The sequence below is a fragment of the Mesoplodon densirostris genome, chromosome 2 (assembly GCF_025265405.1).
Source record: "Mesoplodon densirostris isolate mMesDen1 chromosome 2, mMesDen1 primary haplotype, whole genome shotgun sequence".
Lineage (NCBI taxonomy): Eukaryota > Metazoa > Chordata > Mammalia > Artiodactyla > Ziphiidae > Mesoplodon > Mesoplodon densirostris.
The window spans coordinates 16,820,058-16,839,192 of NC_082662.1; the positions used below are offsets into that span (position 1 = coordinate 16,820,058).

Here is a 19,135-nt window from a genome sequence, read left to right on the forward strand (position 1 = left end):
TGAATGGATAAAGAATATGTGGTATGTATATACAATGGAATACTACTCTACCGAAAAAAAAGAATGAAATGTTGCCATTTTCAGCAACATGGATGGACTTGGAGGGTATGATGCTTAGTGAAATAAGTCACAAACATGGATAGACTTGGAGGGTATGATGCTTAGTGAAATAAGTCACACAGAGAAAGACAAATACTGTATGATATCACTTATATGTGGAATCTAAAAAAATAAAACAAACTAGTGAATATAACAAGAAAGAAACAGAGTTGCAGATTTAGAGAACAAACTAGTGGTTATTAGTGGGAAGAGGGAAGGGGGGAGGGACAAGATAGACTGAATTTTTCAAAAATGCTTTCATTACGTTAAAAAGCTTTATGTAAAATGTTTACGGAAATATTACACACAGAAAATTGCACAAATCAAAGTGTACACCTAGGTGAATTTTCATGACATGAACATACCCGGATTAGGAAAGAAAACATCACCAGCATTCCAAAAGCCTCTTCAAGTCTCCTTCTAGTAACTACCCTTCCAAGGGCAACCACTATCCTGGCCTCTAACACTGTAGATTAATTTTGTTGGCCTTTGAGCTTTATATAAACGGAATCACATAGTATTTATTGCTTTTTATGTTTGTCTTCTTTAAATGATCAATATATTTATAAAATATATCTATGTTGTTGCCTACAGTTGTAGACACTTTTATGGCTGTTTAGCATTCCATTGGGTGTATATACCACAATTTATCCAGTCTACTGTTGATGGCCATTTGAGTTGTTTCTAGTTTTACACTATATGGAATAGTGTTGCTATAAACATTCTTGGGGAAACTATATATGCATTTCTATAGGTAAATGCATACATAAAATACAAAGTAAAATTACCAGCTCCCCACTATATGTGTGTGTATATATATATATATATATATATATATATATATATATATATTTCAATATGTTTCAATTCAAAGATGGATCTTTTTGCAGTTGCCTATTTTTATTCGTATTTACTACTATCCCTACTTACTATACAGCACAGAACCAGAGCTGTGCTGAACGTTGTAAATGAGCCCCAAAATAAATGGATTAGGCTGTGCCTTTCTACCCAAGCAATGCTGAGGTGGGTCTCAGGCCAGACAAATGTCTCCTTGCCCTGAAGCTCACCTGTCACACACAGATTAACAGGGCTACACCTACAAAAATATTCTACATCTCTTCCAGGGCCTCTTACCCACAACTATCCTTAGGGGTAAAGAGAATAGAGGTACCCATGATTACAGCAACGTTTTTAAAATGGCAGCACCACAAAATATACCTCCTTAGCCTGGGGAAGGCATAGTCCCTTGTTAAAGAATAGCCCACTGACCAAATAAATCATGTAGACCTTGTCTGGATCCCAGTTTGAATAACTGTAAAATAAGACAAAACAACAGGGAAATCTGAATATTGACTGGATAGTAAATGATATTATGGAGCTAATGTTAATATTTTCAGAGGTGATAATAATATTATTTATGTTTTCTTTAAAAGAGTTATCACAGCAATAGATATTTAGGTATTTATAATATAAAGTCATTACAATACGATGTCTGGGATTTGCTTTAAAGTTGGGGGAATGGGGCATAGGAAGGTATGCATAGATGAATAAAATAACGGCCAGTTGTTGAGAATTGTTGAAGCTGGGTAATGGGTACATGGGGTTCACTATACTATTCCAATATTGTGTGTTTGAAAATTCCCATTTAAAAAAAGGCAAGGAAAAAGAAATCAGTTCGAATCCCTTTATCGGTCATTTCTAACAGCAGCTTTGGGTAACAGGGCTCTGCCACTAACAAGCTGTGCGACATTGACATTGGGCAAGTCGCTCCACGTCTCGGGGACTCAGTTCACTAATCTGAAAAATGTGGCTTTTGGGTGCGATTTCTCTTGAGGTCCTAAGAAGCGAGCAGGGACCGTGGGCTTGTTGAGAGGAGCCTAAGGGCACTGGGAGACAAGGACCCAACAATCAGGGCAACGTGAACTTTAACCTCAGCTCTGACACATACGACCTGGGATCCTCACTGCCCTCTCCATGCCTGTTTTCGTATCTATAAAAATGACATTCCTATCTCATTGGTGGGAAAATTAACAAATGTAAAGAGTCTGGCACGGTGGATGATAATAAATGTTTCCCTTCTTAATTATTCGATTTTGCCCAGAACCAGCGATGTTCACACTGAGGACCACCCTGACACGCTACTCTTAGACCCTGGGTACAAAAACGCAAGAAACTACCCGCCGCTCAAGTGCGCGCCCAGCGCCCTCGCGCGCCCAGCCAGGAAACCGCCAGAGTGGCGGCCCCGCCCATTAGCGACCGCGCCTGCGCAGAGGCGCCGCCCCCGAAGTTTGTTTTGTCGGGCGTCACCGACGCCTGCGGCTCCGGGGAGGCCTGGGTGCGGAACCATGGCGGTGCGACAAGCGCTGGGCCGGGGCCTGCAGCTGGGCCGAGCGCTGCTACTGCGCTTCACGGCCAAGCCTGGCTCGACCTACGGCTGGGGGCGACCGGAGCGGCCGGGCCCCGCGGCGGGCTGGGGTCGAGGGGAGCGCCCGGGCCAGGCCGCGGGACCCGGCGCGGAGGCGCGCAGGCTCGGGCTCGGGCTCCCCGGCCGCTACCGCTTCTTCCGCCAGTCGGTGGCCGGGCTGGCGGCGCGGCTCCAGAGGCAGTTCGTGGGGCGGCCCCGGGGCGGCGCGGGCCCTTGCGGCCGGGCCGTCTTTCTGGCCTTCGGGCTGGGTCTGGGTCTCATCGAGGAGAAGCAAGCGGAGGGCCGACGAGCGGCCTCGGCCTGTGAGGAGATCCAGGTGAGCTCTGGCTGCGGGCGGGGGCCGGAGCAGAGGCGGGCTGGAGTCAGGCTGGGGGGCGGGGCTAAGCGCGTGGGCGGGTCTCGAGTTGGGTGAGGGGCGGGGCCAGGTCTGGGTGCGGTGGGGGCGGGGCTGGGAGGCATGTACTGATTGGGGGCCCTGGATCAAGATTTATCTTGTCGGAGCTGGAATTTCTGGGCAGTCATCGGTTAAGGCTCATTTTCTTTGTTACTGATCTCGTCATACCCGGCCAGGACCTCACTTTTGTTTTACTGTCTTCCCTTCCTCAGCATGTTTTGAAAGATAATGTTAATTATAGCTCCTCTTGCAGCGAGGCCAATGACTTTCCATAAATTTTCTAAAATTTAAGGACAACTAAATCATAATAACACTTCTATTCCTGAGGTAGCTGTCATCCACAATTTATGGATGAGGAAATATACTCAGAGAGGTGAAAGGTGAAGTAACTTGCTGAAGTCACACAGCTAATAAAGGGCAGTGCCCCAAGTCTGACTTTCCGGAGCCTGTGCCCTTAAACCACTGTGCCAGCCAGGCTGCATCCAGTTTAGTCAATTAGTGACATAACTGAAACCACAGTAAAAAGCAAGGACAGCAGGAGAAAACAGCAGACCTAATGGGTTTTAGTTAACCTGCATAGAGTTATCAGAGGTGACTAGAGACACAGGGGTTCTTAGGCTTTTTAAATGTTTTAAATAGCTCAGAGAATTCTGTTTCTGCTTAACCAAAATCTGTATTTCTTCAGAGAAACAGAACCAATAGGATGTGTTTATAAAAAGGGAGATTTATTTGAAGGAATTGGCTCTGCCGTTCTGGAGGCTGGCAAGTCCAAAATCTGCAGGGTAGGTGGGCAGGCTGGACACCCAAGGAAGAACCATTGTTGAGTTCAAGTCTGAAGGCCATCTGCTGGCAGGATTCCCTCCTCTTCCAGGGAGGTCGTTCTTCCTGGGGTTTGGAAGCACTCACTGAGTTAGTACAGCCCGTGCATTTCACAGCTTAGCGCTGAGGTGGTGGAAGGTGGCGTGACTTGCCCAAGGACACAGCTGGTTGAAAACCAAGCAGTGTCTCCCATGTTTCCTGGTTTTCAGCCCAGTTCGTGTTACTCATCACCAGAGTGTCTCACGTTTGCGCTGTCCCCTTTGGGGCTACAGGAAACACCTGACCTAGTCCCCAGCCTCTGGACTTGTCTTTTGCTATAGCTCAACTGGCAGAAGCCAAGGTCGGCCAACTTGACAAATCCTACTTAAAATTAGGGAGGCTGTTTTTAAACTGAGGAGCTTGACCCCCTAAGCTTACCATCCTCCATGGCCTTTCCTCACACTTCACCTTTCTGGGGCTTAAAATTTTTAATTAGTTGCCAATTAATTTAAAAATTTGGGCATTTGACTTCTTTTGAAAGAAAAGCACCAGGTCTGGCAACTCTAGTGCTAAAATCCTGTATGGTGTCATGCTGGGGTAGAACACTGACCAGTGCCTTTAGATGCATTTGGAAAGCATTTGGGGGAAAAAAACCTATATAAAATAGGCAAAAGACATGAATATATATTTCACCAAGGGGAGATACAGATGCCAAATAAGCATATGAAAAGATGTTGAACATCACTAGCCATTAGGGAAATGCAAGTTAAAAATACAATGTGATATCTCTGCATACTTATCAGAACAGCTAAAATTTTAAAATTAATGATAGTAGCAAATGCCTGTGAGGATGCAGAGAAACTGAACCAATGGTGAGAATATAAAATGGTGCAGCCACTCTGGAAAATAGTCGGCTGTTTCTTACAAAGCTAAACACGTATTCGTTTTATGACCCAGCCATTGCAGTCTTGGGCATTTACCCAGAGAAATGAAAACTTATGTTCACACAAAAACCTGTACATGAGTAGCTGCTATGGAAAACAGTATGGCAGTTCCCCCCAAAAATTAAAAATAGAATTATCATATCCCAGCAATTCCACTTCTGAGTATATATTCACAAGAACTGAAAGCAGGGACTTGAACAGATACTTGTACACCTATGTTCATAGCATTATTCAGAGTAGTCAAAAGGTGGAAGCAACCCAAGTGTCCATCAATGGGGGAAAAATAAGCAAAATGTGCTATATACATACAATGGAATATTATTCAGCCTTTAAAAGAAAGGAAATTCTGACACATGCAACAACATGGAGGAACTTGAGGATATTATGCTAAGTGATATAAGCCAGTCACAAAAAGACAGATACTGTATGATTCCACTTATATGAGGTATTTAGTCAAATTCATAGAGATGGAAAGTGAACAAGGGCTGGGGAGAGGGGCTGGGGAGTCACTGTTTATTGGTATAGAATTTCAGTTTTGCAAGATGAAAAAAGTTCTGGAGATGGATGGTGGTGATGGTTACACATAACAGTGTGACTGTACTTAATGCCACTGAACTGCACACTTAAAATGGTTAAAATGACCAATTCTGTTATGTGTATTTTACCACAATTCTTAAGAATAATTTTTAAACACAGATGTTCACGGCAGCATCATTCATAATAGCAAAATATTAAAAACCCAAACATCGGGGCTTCCCTGGTGGCGCAGTGGGTTAGAGTCCACCTGCCGATGCAGGGGACACGGGTTCATGACCCGGTCCGGGAAGATCCCACATGCCGCGGAGTGGCTGGGCCCGTGAGCCATGGCCGCTGAGCCTGCACGTCCGGAGCCTGTGCTCCGCAATGGGAGAGGCCACAACAGTGAGAGGCCCGCGTACCGCAAAAAAAAAAAAAAAAAAAAAAAAAAAAATCCTTCAACAGGTAAATTGTTAAACAAACCCTGGTACAGCCATACAGTGGAATACTAAGCAATAACAAGGAGTCAACCATCGATAGGTAACAACCTAAATGAACCTCAAGGGCATTATGCTTATAGAAAAAAAGTCAGTTCCAAAAGGTTACATCCTGTGCGATTCTATTTATATAACAGTCTTGAAATGACAAAACTGTGGAGATGGAGAACAGATCACTGGTTGCCAGGGGACTGGGACGGGTGGGGGTGGCCCAAATACACAGAGGTGGCACAGAGGAGTTCTTCTGTGGCGACAGAACGCTGTCTTGATTGTGGTGATTGCGTGTATCTGTACGGGGGATAAAATTGCATAGAGTTACACGTGCGCACACGAAAGAATGCAGGTCAGAAAAGATGGTGAGGGACTTCCCTGGTGGTCCAGTGGTTAAGACTCCGCACATCCACTGCAGAGGGCGCGTGTTCCATCCCTAGTTGGGGAACTAAGAACCGGCTTGCGCGCGGCCAAAAAAGAAAAAGTGAAAACTGAGTAAGGTCTGTAGTCTAGTTAACAGTAGTGTACGTTGTCACTTTCCTGGGCTTTGTATTAATGCTTTTTATAAGATGTCACTTGTGGGAAACTGGGTGAAGGGTACACAGGACATTTTGTACTTTATTTTTTTTTCTGCTTCTTGTGAGTCTATAAAAGGTTTTAAAACATGTATCTCATTCTCAAAACCATGGTTGCTAAAGGATTACTCTGCAAGATATTGCTTCCACTCCACAGAGTTTAGAAACTAGTTGGCAAGGCAAGACAGACTTTCGTTTTTTAAAAACATTAGAAGTTATCATACGAGGTGTATTAGCTCATAGGTTCTCAGTGCTTTAGGAACCCTCCAGAAGGAAAGGTTGCTGTGGGCTGGGTTGTCAGGACTGGTTATAGGGGAAGCAGGAGCTTGAGTTGGGACTTGATGGATGAGTAAGGATGAGCAGGTAGAGTGAAGACAATAGAAATAGGGGGCGGGGGAGGGGAATAGTTTGAGCAAAGGTTCAGGGAGAGGCATGTGAGAGACCAGTGTGGACAGTGCAGACCAGCCTGCAGAAACAGTTTTCCCACGTAGGAAGTACCAGGACAAGGTACTGAATAACCTGTCAGGTTCTTGAACCTGATGAGTGACACGTGAAAGCAGTGTGGTTTCATCCGGCTCAGAAGCAGGTGAAGGGAGGACGTGAGTGGGAGAGTCTGGAGCTGAGTGACTAACCGTGAAGAGGGAGGGGTCAGGAGATCAGACGGGATTTGAGGGCGAAGGCAGAGTCTGGGTGACTGTAGAAATGACGTCACCTGCCTGGAGTAGGCAAGAACCCCGATTTGGGGGAAATAGCCTCGATCCCAGTGCATCCCCACAGCACCTGCGTTTCCATCTATGTCCATCAGAACTCTTGTATTCTTGTTTCCTTTCTGCAATCAGAATGGCCCACCAGATTCCTAAGAGGTAGAGACAGGAAGACAGATGTATGGTCAGGCCACTCAAGATGGCCGTCCTCTTGCTCTCTGTGCATCCCCTGCTGGACCAGTCCCTGCTTCACTTACATCCTACTCACAGGAAGGTGCTTGCCCCCTGCCCCAGCTAGCGGTTGTTCTAAGCCTTAGGCCAAAACAGCTCCACCTGCTAGTTTATTAAAGGGAAACATCTGCCCTCGTGATGGTCATTAACCTGAGGGGCTGTGAGGGACGTGCCGCAGCCGCTGGTTTCCCTGGTAACTGATGAGCCAACCTGATACCAATTTCCCTATAAAGGGTAGCCTTCTTCTCCCCTGACTAGTGAAGATTAGTGAAGATTGCTGCCGTGTCCTGCCTGCTGTCTGCCACACACGTTGGGATGTTGCTCCAGGACCTTATGCTGCAGACGTGTAAGATGCCCCGTCCAATAAACCATTGATGTCCTTGTCACTGTCTCCAGGCTCTTTCTTCAGTCGTCTCAAGGCTGGGCAGATACAAGGCTTGCAGGCCTGTGGGCTGCAGCCCAACAACAGGACCTGATGACTCGGCTCCAGGGAGCCCCCTGATTTTACTCCCTGGCCTGCAAAAGCAGCCTGAGGTCATTCACAGGTGGGTGGGGGGGGCTGCTGACCACATGCTTCTGCCCGTACACAGTTCTTGGTAACCATCCAATACCTGCCTGCCGAGGTCTTTGCAGAAGGAGCCGTCTCCACAATCAGAAACCTCCAAGCTTGTGCTGGGAGCTTGACAGACAGCAAAGGAGTGATGTGCCAGCTGCAGAATTTGAGAGTTCTGACCTCTTAACTAATTCATGATGTTCTGTGTTGGGCTGTCTCGGTGACTGCAATGAAGTGACACTTTACGAAGAATTATTCTGAGTAATGAGAGAGAGAAAGCAGGATGGCCTGAGCCCAGGACGAGCAGTGAAACCCAACTTGGTTGTGTTTTTATTGGCTCTTGGTCTTGTCAGTGAAGAGCTCGCCTCACTGTACCTCCCCATCCCTTCACTGAGGCCTTACTGGGCTCCCGGGCTCACGGCACCTGCTTTTTTTCTTCACAGGCAGTTTTCACCCAGAAAAACAAGCTGCTCCCCGACCCACTGGACGCTAGACGCCGGCAGGGTTTCCGGCTGGAGGAGTATCTGATCGGGAAGTCCATTGGCAAGGGCTGCAGTGCCGCTGTCTATGAGGCCACCATGCCTGTGTTGTCCCAGAACCAGCCGGTGGCAGGGAGTATCGGGCTTCTTCCAGGGAGAGGCCCAGACATCATTCCACGAGAAGAGGAGCGAGCCCCCCTGGCCCCTGCCTTTCCCTTGGCCATCAAGATGATGTGGAACATCTCGGTAAGAGTGGGGCCTTCCATCTCTAAAGTCGGCGTTTCTCAAAATGCCCATCTTGTGGGAACCTCACAGCGCTTTGTCCCAGGCAGTAAATAGGAAACAACACAGATTTTCCATAGTACAGGTGCCTCACGCTCTTGCACAAGAGTCTGAAGCAGCATGTCTCAGACTGTAATATGTCCATGCATCGCCTGGGGTCAGGTTAGAAGGCAGATTGTGGGCAGCTGCTGGGGGGTGGAGCCTGAGACTCCCCCCTCCTACTAAGGAGCCCCCAGGCAATGCCCACGCTGCTGGGCCGTGAGCCACACTGAGTAGCAAGTGCCTAAAGCGTCCAGGCCAATCAGTTAATTTCAGGGCTGCAGTCTGCACCGGCCTCTCTCTCCCTGACCTGCCACGCTGGGCACAAGGGGCGGCACGCCTCCCGCCGCCCCTGCAGACCCAAGGCTGGCTTCTCGCCTCCCTGCTCTCAACTCTTGTAGAACTCAAGACTTTGGGAAATTGAGTATTTTTCCCACCTGAAAACAAAGACTTCTGTCCATTTAGAGTAATTTATCTTGCCATTACATGGAGGGTGGGGGAGGAGAGGTTAGGAAATTCATCAAGACCTGATGTGTTTCCTCCTGCCCAGAGCATCTTTCCAAGGCTAAGGTGGGACACAGGCACACAGCTCACGCTGGACACTGAAGGATGCAGGTTCAGGTTTCGATCTGGGGAATGGAGGTTATTAGACTGTATACATCCATGCTGGGCTAATAGCTAGGAAGCAGCCAAATCCTCGACCTAGGAAACATCCAGTCTTAGTATCAAAACTCCCACTGGTTGGGGCACGACAGCAAATGCATTCACAGAAGCTAAAAGACTTGATTCTTAAACTATTCTTGACAGGTTTCACAAGTCCTGAGAGCTGTTCGTAATGAAATGAGGAAAATAAAGTGCTTTTCCTTGTTTTTTGTTTTTTATTGGGTGATGAAGAGGGCTGTTCTGTGATTCGGCACGAGTTTATCCAGCAGGGGCTTGTCGGGCTGGGCCTGTCTGCTGAAGGGAGCCTGCGAGGGTGAGCGTTAGTGCTCGGTGGTCAGGTTTGAGCCTGGTGGTGACCGGAGGCATCTATGGCAGGAAGAAGTGTCCCTGCCTTGATCATCTTGACATCTCCTCCTGCCGTGGGCACCTGAGCTGTCAAAGAGTGTGAGGTGTGGGAGGCGTCCTCTGGGTTGGCATGGATGGCACCTCTGCCCTCTCTCTCCCAGGATAAACTCAGCTTGGCTTCCCACTTCAGAGAGGTTATCTTAGCTTGAAGGTCAAAGCCAATTCTAGGCAGTAGCTGTCCTGGTCCAGATTATAAGGAGGGCCTGGACTTGCTTGGGCCTGTGTAACCCTGGATTTGTTACGGCTGTGTTCCAGGCGGGCTCATCCAGCGAAGCCATCTTTAGCACAATGATCCAGGAGCTTGTCCCAGCCAGTCGGGTGGCCTTGGCCGGGGAGTATGGAGCGGTCGTTCACAGGTAAGCACCCATCTGCCCACCACACAGAGCAGAATCCCCACCTGTGCCCTCACCACTCGGCACAGTGTCTGACACGACACACAGTAGACAGTAAATTCTCACTGAATGATGTAGTCAGTGATGGATTTTCAGTTGGTGGATAATTGGGAAAGACTGTAGACAGTCTGACCGTGGTGGAAGATGCAGGGGGCTGACTCACGCTGGAGTAGGGAGAGCAGGCCATCCACAGCTGCCCAATTCAGAGCGATGGAAAATGGATCTGGTTTCTGATGCCTAAGTCATGCCCAGGTAGAAACAAATCGAACTCTGTCCCCAGCGGAGGCAACACTCACTTCACGAATAGCTGCCGTGACCCGATAGTGCCAAGAGATTTTTTTTTTAATGGCCTGTTCTCCGTGTGACAGAGGAGCCTGAGAAGTCGGGAGCAGAGTCTAGCGTGGGAAGTGCTAGAATAGCGTGCGCTCAGGTGCTCAGGGAGCCCAGAGGTGTGTGCGTTGCAGGGGTTCGGGGCCATTCAGAAAGGCCTCTTGAAGGGACAGTTTGTTCTGCCTCTTGGAAGATGGATAGCCATTAGCTAGGCAAAGAAGTAGGAAAAGAGGCTCCCTCCACAGAGGGGAGAGTCTGGATGGCAGCCTAAGCTCACCTTGGCTTTGCAAACCCACAAGTTGTAAAAGATAATACTTGTGCCAGAGGAGACGCTGTGCTCCTTTTAGTATTTGTAGACCCCCAGGAAGAGGTGGCCCACTGTGTCTTTGGTGACTTACTAGAGGGTTGGTCTGTAGATCAGAAGCAGGAAGGTGGAAATGGGGACTTAAGGAAACATACATGGAAGACCCCTTCCAGGGCTTGGAAGGCTCTAGTGTGACTGAGGGTCGGTGCAGGCCTAGGGAAGTAGCTGCTTGGTAGGCTTAGCCCTGTCCTCCTCTTCTCTGGATTCCTTTGTAGGGAAGGGTGGGTGTCAGCTGATTCCTTTGGTCTAACTTTATCCTCTGGTGCTTCCTTTTGTGGTGGAAGCTCAGCCAGCTGACATGGTGCTGCCGTGCAGACCTGTCACTCTCCAGTCTTCTACCCACTGTAGTGTTTTCACAGCATTTAGCTCCATCTGTCCTTAAATCGTAGATGTCTTTGTCTATTTATTCATCGTCTCTGTGGCTGCACTGTAAGCTCTCTGAGGGCAGGGCTTTTATGTTTGTTTACTGTGTACACCGAACAGCTCAGTGAATGTCTGCGGAATGATTAGGTGAATATGGCAGAAAGTCTGTTACCTAAAGTATTGATGACATCAACTCTGTCTCAGGAGAAAGACTCCAAGACCCTGAGAGCACTGGGTGGATTTCTTCCTAGCCTTGCTCATCCAGGGACCTCAGACTCAGCCCTTGTGATCTGCTCCTGGGGCTGCTTCTCCCACCTGATTTCTTATCTTCTCCCATTTACACCCTATGCTCCACCGTGGTGAATCCATATGCCCTCACCAGATGCACACAGGCCTCTTGTGTGTGCAGTTAGACCCCCACCACAGCCTCCGGTGCTGCTCCAGTTCCCCGCCCCCCCCCCACACACACAGCCTCTGGTGCTGCTCCAGTTCTACACACACCCACACATACACACACCCCCACACCCACACACACACTCTGGTCCTGCTCCAGTTCTGTACACACACACATACACACACACTCACACACACTCCAGTCCTGCTCCAGTTCTACACATACACACACACACACACACACACACACGTCCTGCTCCAGTTCTACACACACACACACACACACACACACTCCGGTCCTGCTCCAGTTCTGCACACACACACACACACACAGATACACTCCGGTCCTGCTCCGGTTCTATACACACACACACACACTCCGGTCCTGTTCCAGTTCTACACACACATACACACACGCCTCCCCAGCACAGCCACACGCTTCCTCTGGGCTCTCGTGACAACCAGGCAGCGCTTTCCCAGTGTGGCACTGACAGCCTTGTGCTGTGATCGTGATTCTCCCACTGCCCCTAATGGCCGCAGGCTAGGAACAGTGCTTCGATTCCTTTGATCGCCTAGGACGGGGGCCCATTTGGGTGGAGTCCAGAGGAGCTGTACAAGGCCACATGGTGGACTGGCTTCAAAGCTCGGAACTGAGGCAGCTCTGAAGACAGGGCATGTGTCGACCTCTCTGTGTTGTCCTGACGTCTCTGGGCTTTGCTCCATCCTCCTCCTCTGCCACCCAGCGTCCTTATTTCCTACCCATGGCTACACCTCTGGCTTCCCTCAGGCCTAAAGTTCATGTGCCCAAAGCACAGTGAGGGCGAACAATACTGAAACATCGGAGTTTGGAGCAGAGAAAGATTTATTGCAGGGCCATGCAAGAAGGATGGCTCATGCCCCCAAAACCCCCGAACTCCCCCAGGGGTTTCAGCAAAGCGTTTTTAAAGGCCAGGTGAGGGGAGGGGGTCACAGCGTATGTGATTGGCTCGTGCACAGTTCTCTGGTTGATGGTGAGGTGACAGGGCGGTGTCACAGGGGTTAACTATCAATCCTTAGGCCCCAGTAGGCCTGGGGGCCATGAGCGGGGGCCATGAGCCCGTGTCTTCCACTTGGTGGGGGGTTGTCACATCTGTAAAACAGCTCAGGAATGTGCATCAGTTACTGTTATCCAGGTACTTCGGAGAGGAGCTAAAGCAGAGGACACGGGGAGGCCCCGTAGGGTCCTGCTCTGTGACAGCATCCTTCCACCCTCAGCTCCATTGCCGACTGCCCAGTTACTGCCACGTTTCTTCACTCACTCACTCCCCAAAGAGAGACAGACTCTCCCCTTTTCCTGCCAGCCACTGGGCCTCAGACATGACTGCAGGCTCGTTGCCCTTGGGGTAGGTGCTCACCCTTAGTCCCAGCAGCTCTGAGCCGGGGGCAGGGCTGGTACACAGCAGGTGGTTTTGCAGCCCTGGTCATGCAATCCCGAACGTGGCCATTGTGTCTGAGCGGCAGATGTGCGCATGGCAGCAGGTGACATGTCTACCATGAACTGCATGTGTATCCATTCACTCAGAGGTTTACTGGGCTCAGACTCCCTGCCAAGTGTTACGCTAGAACTTGGAATCGAGGAGATTCTAGGTCCTTTACAAGCATTAACTGCATGAGGTATGTTACCACCTTATCCCCCTTTTGCATTTGAGCCCAGAGAAGTTAAGCAGCTTGGCCAAGGACTTGGAGTGGCAGGGGTGGGATTCGATCCCAGGCCGTCTGATTCCAGGGTCTCCTCCACTGTGTTCTGCCACCTGGGATGGATGGACAGTGGACGGACTGGTGGAGTCACTGAATGCAATGAGTCGTTGTGGGTTTTCCTTCCAAAACCAGGCTCTGCACCTGGGGCAGAGTTCATAGGAGGAGCTGGGCGCATGAATGCATGTCAGTATTGAATGTGGCCTTAGACTGTTATATTTCCAAGTGTCCTATCTGCTACTGGCCTCATGTTTGTCCCACTTGGCTGAAAAAGAAGGTCCAACGGGGGTCCCAAGCAGCTGGCCGCACACCCCAACGTCATCCGCGTCTTCCGCGCCTTCACGTCGTCTGTGCCGCTGCTGCCAGGGGCCCTGCTCGACTACCCTGACGTGCTGCCCCCGCGCCTTCACCCCGAAGGCCTGGGCCACGGGCGGACACTCTTCCTTGTCATGAAGAAGTAAGTGGCAGGGGTGTGGCAGGACCTGTAGTGAGCAGTGTGCCTGGATCCCGGGGTTGCAGGGGAGAGGGATCCCCGCCCTCTGGGAGGCCAGGCTGAGGGCGTATGTCTGCCCTGTGGAGCAGTTTCCCTTTAGGACAACTTTTCATGAAAACAGAAACACGTGTTGAGTCAGAATATACTTTTCCCCTAGTGCTGTTAGTGCCTTTGGCTGTTGCCCCCTCTATGCCCACCTCACCTGGTTTCTTTTTTTTTTTTTTTTTTGCGTTACGCGGGCCTCTCACTGTTGTGGCCTCTCCCGCTGCGGAGCACAGGCTCCGGACGTGCAGGCCCAGCGGCCATGGCTCACGGGCCCAGCCGCTCCACGGCATGTGGGATCTTCCCGGACCGGAGCACGAACCCGCGTCCCCTGCATCAGCAGGCGGACTCTCAACCGCTGCGCCACCACGGAAGCCCATCACCTGGTTTCTTAACATAAACTGTTCTCCTTCCTCCGTCCCTGCACCCCTGGCATTGCCATATGGGTTTTAAAGGAAACAAGCATCTGTACTGTTACTTTTAATATGTGAGGCCCCAGCTCTTACTTCCTAATTTCAAGATGGTGGGTGGGAACAGAAAGGATACTTGGGGAAAAAAGAAATCAAAAAGTTCAGGAAGGGCTTCCCTGGTGGCGCAGTGGTTGAGATTCCGCCTGCCAATGCAGGGGACGCGGGCTCGTGCCCCGGTCCGGGAGGATCCCGCGTGCTGCGGAGCGGCTGGGCCCGTGAGCCATGGCCGCTGGGCCTGCGCGTCCGGAGCCTGTGCTCCGCAACGGGAGAGGCCACAGCAGTGAAAAGCCCCGCGTACCGCAAAAAAAAAAAAAAAAGTTCAGGAAGAAGAGGAGGGGCTCCCCTGGTGGCGCAGTGGTTAAGAGTCTGCCTGCCAATGCAGGGGACATGGGTTCGAACCCTGGTCCGGGAAGATCCCACGTGCCACGGAGCAACTAAGCCCGTGTGCCACAGCTGCCGAGCCTGAGCTTTAGAGCCCGCGAGCCAGAACTACCGAGCCTACACTCTAGAGCCTGCGAGCCACAACTGCTGAAGCCCGCGCACCTAGAGCCTGTGCTCCGCAGCAAGAGAGGCCACCACAATGAGAAGCCCGCGCACTGCAATGAAGAGTAGCCCCCGCTCGCCGCAAATAGAGAAAGCCCGTGTGCAGCAACAAAGATCCAACACAAACACAACCAAAAATAAATAAAAGATAAATAAAATTTAAAAAGAGGAAAGGCCATCAGAATAATAGGAAGCAAGCTGCTTGGGATCCTTGGTGCACAGTAGCTGAGGCCCTGTCGCCCTCTCTGCCAGCTACTCCTGTACCCTGCGCCAGTACCTTTGTGGGAACAGCCCGAGCCCCCGCCTGGCCACCGTGATGACTCTGCAGCTCCTGGAAGGGGTGGCTCACCTGGTGCAGCAGGGCGTCGCACACAGAGACCTGAAATCTGACAACGTCCTCGTGGAGCCAGACGCAGGTAGGTGCCCCGCTGCACCTCCAGGCGGTCCAGGGCACTCTGGACTTTAGGTCTGGGGACATTTAGGAGCCTTTGGGTCTTTTTTGATTTTTATGTTCTAAGTTGTTATGTCTTAGCTCTGTACACAAGAGATGAGCACTCCCTCCTTCAAGATGGAGGGTTTTGTTCCCTGTGTAGGACCCGTGGAATGGTGGTTAACAGTTCCCAGATTCCTTTTGGTTGTCCGCTTACAGAACAGAAACCTCAGTGGTGGACATTTTCTTGAATAAAGTGAAAGAGAGGTAGACTTTAGCTTAATGTAAGAAAGAATTTTCAAACAGTGAGCACTGCTTGAATGTCAGCCCAGCTGCCCCTGGCAGTAAGCTCCCCGTCATTGGAAGCACTCAAGCGAAGCTGGATGACCACTTGCCTGGCGATCCTGTAAGAGAGTCACACCGCTGGTCAATTTTGAACTAGAAGATTTGAGATAATTAAATATGCAATTCTAGAGGAACTGACTTTTTAAAGGATGTCTGTATGAATCCTTTTACAAATAACTAATTCATAATGCACCTGTTTTTTAGGTTTGGATTTGAGGTTTCAAGTTCAAAGACTCTTGGCGATCGTTTGAGCCAGTACCACCTGATTAGTAAAACAAGAGCTGCTCCTTCGATCTTGGGAGAGCGCCAATTACTAGATTAGTTAGATTGCGCCAAATTGTATCCCGTTCTTTGCTTGGGGACCTTGATTTCCTAGAGGCACATCTGTACTTGTGTGGCTGGCCCCGCTCAGCTCTCCGGCGAGTGGGCAGCTGTCCAGGCCTTGCTGGCCTGTGCTCCTGGGTCAACATGGAGTCCCTGTGAGCCCCTCGCACCCACATCCAGAGGGTGGCTTTAGTGGAAACATAGGACCTCAGGGCGGGGGGGTTGGTGGGGAGAGACTCGGCCACTCACCTCTGCCTGTCCGTCTGCAGACGGCTGCCCCTGGTTGGTGATCACAGACTTCGGCTGCTGCCTGGCTGATGAGCGCGTCGGCCTGCAGTTGCCTTTCACCAGTTGGTATGTGGACCGTGGTGGAAACGGCTGCCTGATGGCCCCTGAGGTGAGTCCTGCTGAGCGTGTCAGGTGCCATCAGCAGAGCCTCTCCCACCAGGTTTCCTCACTGTTTACTCAACACTTTCATCTTTTCTGACCCACGATGTATCAGAAGTCCCTTCCCTGCCTCTTTGCTTAAATCTGGATCTGTCTGATGTTCCAGATGTGAGTTCTGTCAGCCCAAAGCAGAGCTGAGCAGATTCTCCTGCATGTGAGCTACAGTTCACTCAGGTTCTGGGTTCCCTGGGACAGTTCAGATTAGTCTGTGAATCGGGTGCCGTGCAGGAGCATGAATGGTTTAGAAGTACCAGCAGCATGACTGCTCACCGGTTGCTTTCTGAGCAGGTGTCCACAGCCTGCCCTGGCCCCCGGGCAGTGATCGACTACAGCAAGGCTGATGCCTGGGCGGTGGGAGCGCTCGCCTACGAAATCTTCGGGCTCCCCAATCCCTTTTACGGCCAGGGCAGGGCCCACCTTGAGAGCCGCAGTTACCAAGAAGCTCAGCTGCCAGCACTGCCGGGGTCGGTGCCTCTGGAGGCGAGGCAGCTGGCGAGGTCGCTGCTCCAGCGAGACGCCAGCAAGGTGAGGCCATCCCCAGGTTTACAGGGATTGTGTGGATGGAAACCTCGGTTCGTGTTCCAGAGTAAAGGTCAGGGTTGGGCAAGCACTAGAGTGACAGGCAGCTCCTCTGTCTTACAAAGGTGAAGGCCAAGTATAGGAGACTTGCGTATAGATAGGAGTACGGGAGCTGGCCACCAAATTAGTCAGGATCCCAGCAGTTCAACTCCTCTTGGTTTTAGTTGCTTAAAGTTACTCAGAGGGAAAGAGACGCAGTTTCAAGAAACGTTTAATGAAGATGTAGCTTAAAGAATCAGCCGAGATCTAATCAGATGTGATGACATCTCCTAAGAGATCTGGACATTGTGAAATTACTACAAAGGCTAACATACTTGAAACCTGGATTGGAGTGGCAGGTCCGGTTGAGGTGGCATGTTTAGTGCCAACAGCCTGGACAGACCGGGGCTCAAACTGCTGTCCTACCACTCACCCCTCACCGTGCGCAGCAGGCTGTCACGGTCACGGTAGGTGCTCGCTGCTGCCCATCGTTAAGTCGTGACAACTCCCCTCACCCCAGACATGGCTCCTGGGCCTTCCAAGGTGGGGAGGCTCTTCCAGCAATGCACACTGCTCCCCGCCCCCCACCAATTTGTACCCATGGAAAAGCCGGGAGTGTGTGTCAGGTGAGTGCAGGGCATTGTAGGAGAGAGAAGGGTGGAGAAGAATTTGCTCAGGGCCAGAGAAGAGAAGGCCCTGCAACGAGGATGCATTAACAAAGCAGGCTGTGGGTGAAGACTTTGTCACAGGTGTTCTAAGCGTCAGCTTCCCTTCCTGTTACAGAGGCCATCTGCCCGAGTAGCTGCTAACGTGCTTCATTTAAGCCTCTGGGGTGAACATACTCTAGCCCTGAAGGACCTGAAACCAGACAAGATGATTGGCTGGCTTCTCCAACAATCAGCCGCCACTCTGCTGGCCAACAGGCTTGCAGAGAAGAACTGTGTGGAAACAAAAATGAAGATGTTATTTCTGGCCAACCTGGAGTATGAAGCGCTGAGTCAGGCAGCCCTCCTCCTCTGCTCGTGGAGGGCGGCCCTGTGACAGCTGATGTAGCTGGTGAATGAATTACTAAAAGAACTTCCCGTATGTGTCGTGATGGTCTGTGAGTGCTGAGGGAGGGGCTCCTAGGTGAGGGGTGTGGGAGTCAGGAGAAAAGATGGTGCAGGGTGGGCCAGTCAGCCAGAGAGAAGGCCTCGGGTTTGGCAAGTGGAAGGAACAGCTTGAGTTCACAGTCTAGCTACTAACTCGCTCAAGCAGTGTGAATTTGATGCATCATATAACCTGTGTGGACTGAAGTTCTCTTACCTCTAAAATGAAGAAACTGGTCTGGATAGAGGTCGGCAAAGTTTGTCTGTAGAGGGCCAGTACTCAGGCTGTTGCAGCTACTCAACTCTGCCATTGCAGCGCAAAGGCAGCCTTAAATATGTAAACAAGTCAGTGTGGCGGCTTCCCAATAAAGCTTCATTTAGGGACACTGAGATTTGGATTTCACGTGTCACTAAATAGTCTCAATTGTTTTCAACCACTTAAACGTAAAAACTGTTCTTAGCTTGCAGGCCTACAAAAAACAGGCAGCAGGCCAGACTGACCCATAGGCCAAGTTTGCCAACCCCTCATCTAGATGAATTCAGAGGCCCTAACTAACTCTAAAAAGAAACACTGGCTAATCACTAGGCCCCTTTGTGTATCAGTGCTGAAAATGTGACTAGCTCTCTGCGTACAGATCCAAAGGAATGAGCCCACTGTACCAGGCGAGGGGCTACTCGGGTGTAAGCTGCTGACCAAAAAGTCCCACCTTAAGCTCGTGTCCTGTCTTCACAGACCTCTGAAAAGTTAGTGACCGAGCAGGTGAGGCCAAGCTGAGGCGGGTTAGACCTGCGTTCCACGTTAGAGTCTGCATGTTACCTGCACTGAGGCAAACGTTCGCACAAGTCAGGGTATGCAGGTATCAGAGTGAAAAACGCTGAAGTGAGGCCTGAGATGCGGGAGCCTCTGCACTTCAGTCACGCGTCCTGGAACAGCTCTGAGAGAAGCATCGCCATGGAGCTCGTCCAGCTACTGAATTGAGTCTAGCAGGGCTAACATGACTGCTGAAATGGGAATTAACAGTGCAGTGTTTTAAACTTGCTGATTTTCCCCTTCTGACTAGCATTTCTTACAGGAATTGTGAAAAATTAAATGCATATTTACAACTACAGAACATGTATGTGCCTGGAACTGAATACTTGGCTCTAAGAGTGATTCTTATACCATAAAGACAAACGATCAATAACGGGGAAGGGGTTTTACATACAACTTTACACATGCTTTTT

The 19,135-nt window shown here is 50.3% G+C and overlaps 1 protein-coding gene across 2 annotated transcripts; it reads left to right on the forward strand.

Annotated features, from left to right (window-relative positions):
• Window positions 1-2,387: 2,387 nt before the first annotated feature.
• On the forward strand, window positions 2,388-19,045 carry PINK1 (PTEN induced kinase 1). 2 transcript variants are annotated; one of them, XM_060089087.1, is made up of 8 exons: window positions 2,388-2,840; window positions 8,171-8,452; window positions 9,851-9,951; window positions 13,446-13,628; window positions 14,972-15,135; window positions 16,088-16,215; window positions 16,554-16,790; window positions 17,607-19,045. In XM_060089087.1, exons 1-8 carry the CDS (start codon window positions 2,445-2,447, stop codon window positions 17,862-17,864), a joined length of 1,749 nt encoding a protein of 582 aa, XP_059945070.1. In that variant the 5' UTR covers window positions 2,388-2,444; the 3' UTR covers window positions 17,865-19,045. The 2 variants fall into 2 exon arrangements, with proteins under 2 accessions (XP_059945070.1, XP_059945071.1); XM_060089088.1 differs by lacking the exon at window positions 13,446-13,628.
• The last annotated feature ends 90 nt before the right edge of the window (window positions 19,046-19,135 follow it).

Excerpts from the sequence above, each read along its gene's own strand:
- PINK1 (XM_060089087.1), top strand. The coding sequence starts at position 2,445 with ATGGCGGTGCGACAAGCGCTGGGCCGGGGCCTGCAGCTGGGCCGAGCG. Across the intron at positions 8,453-9,850 it reads AGATGATGTGGAACATCTCG|GCGGGCTCATCCAGCGAAGC; the intron begins GTAAGAGTGGGG and ends GCTGTGTTCCAG. Across the intron at positions 16,791-17,606 it reads TCCAGCGAGACGCCAGCAAG|AGGCCATCTGCCCGAGTAGC; the intron begins GTGAGGCCATCC and ends TTCCTGTTACAG.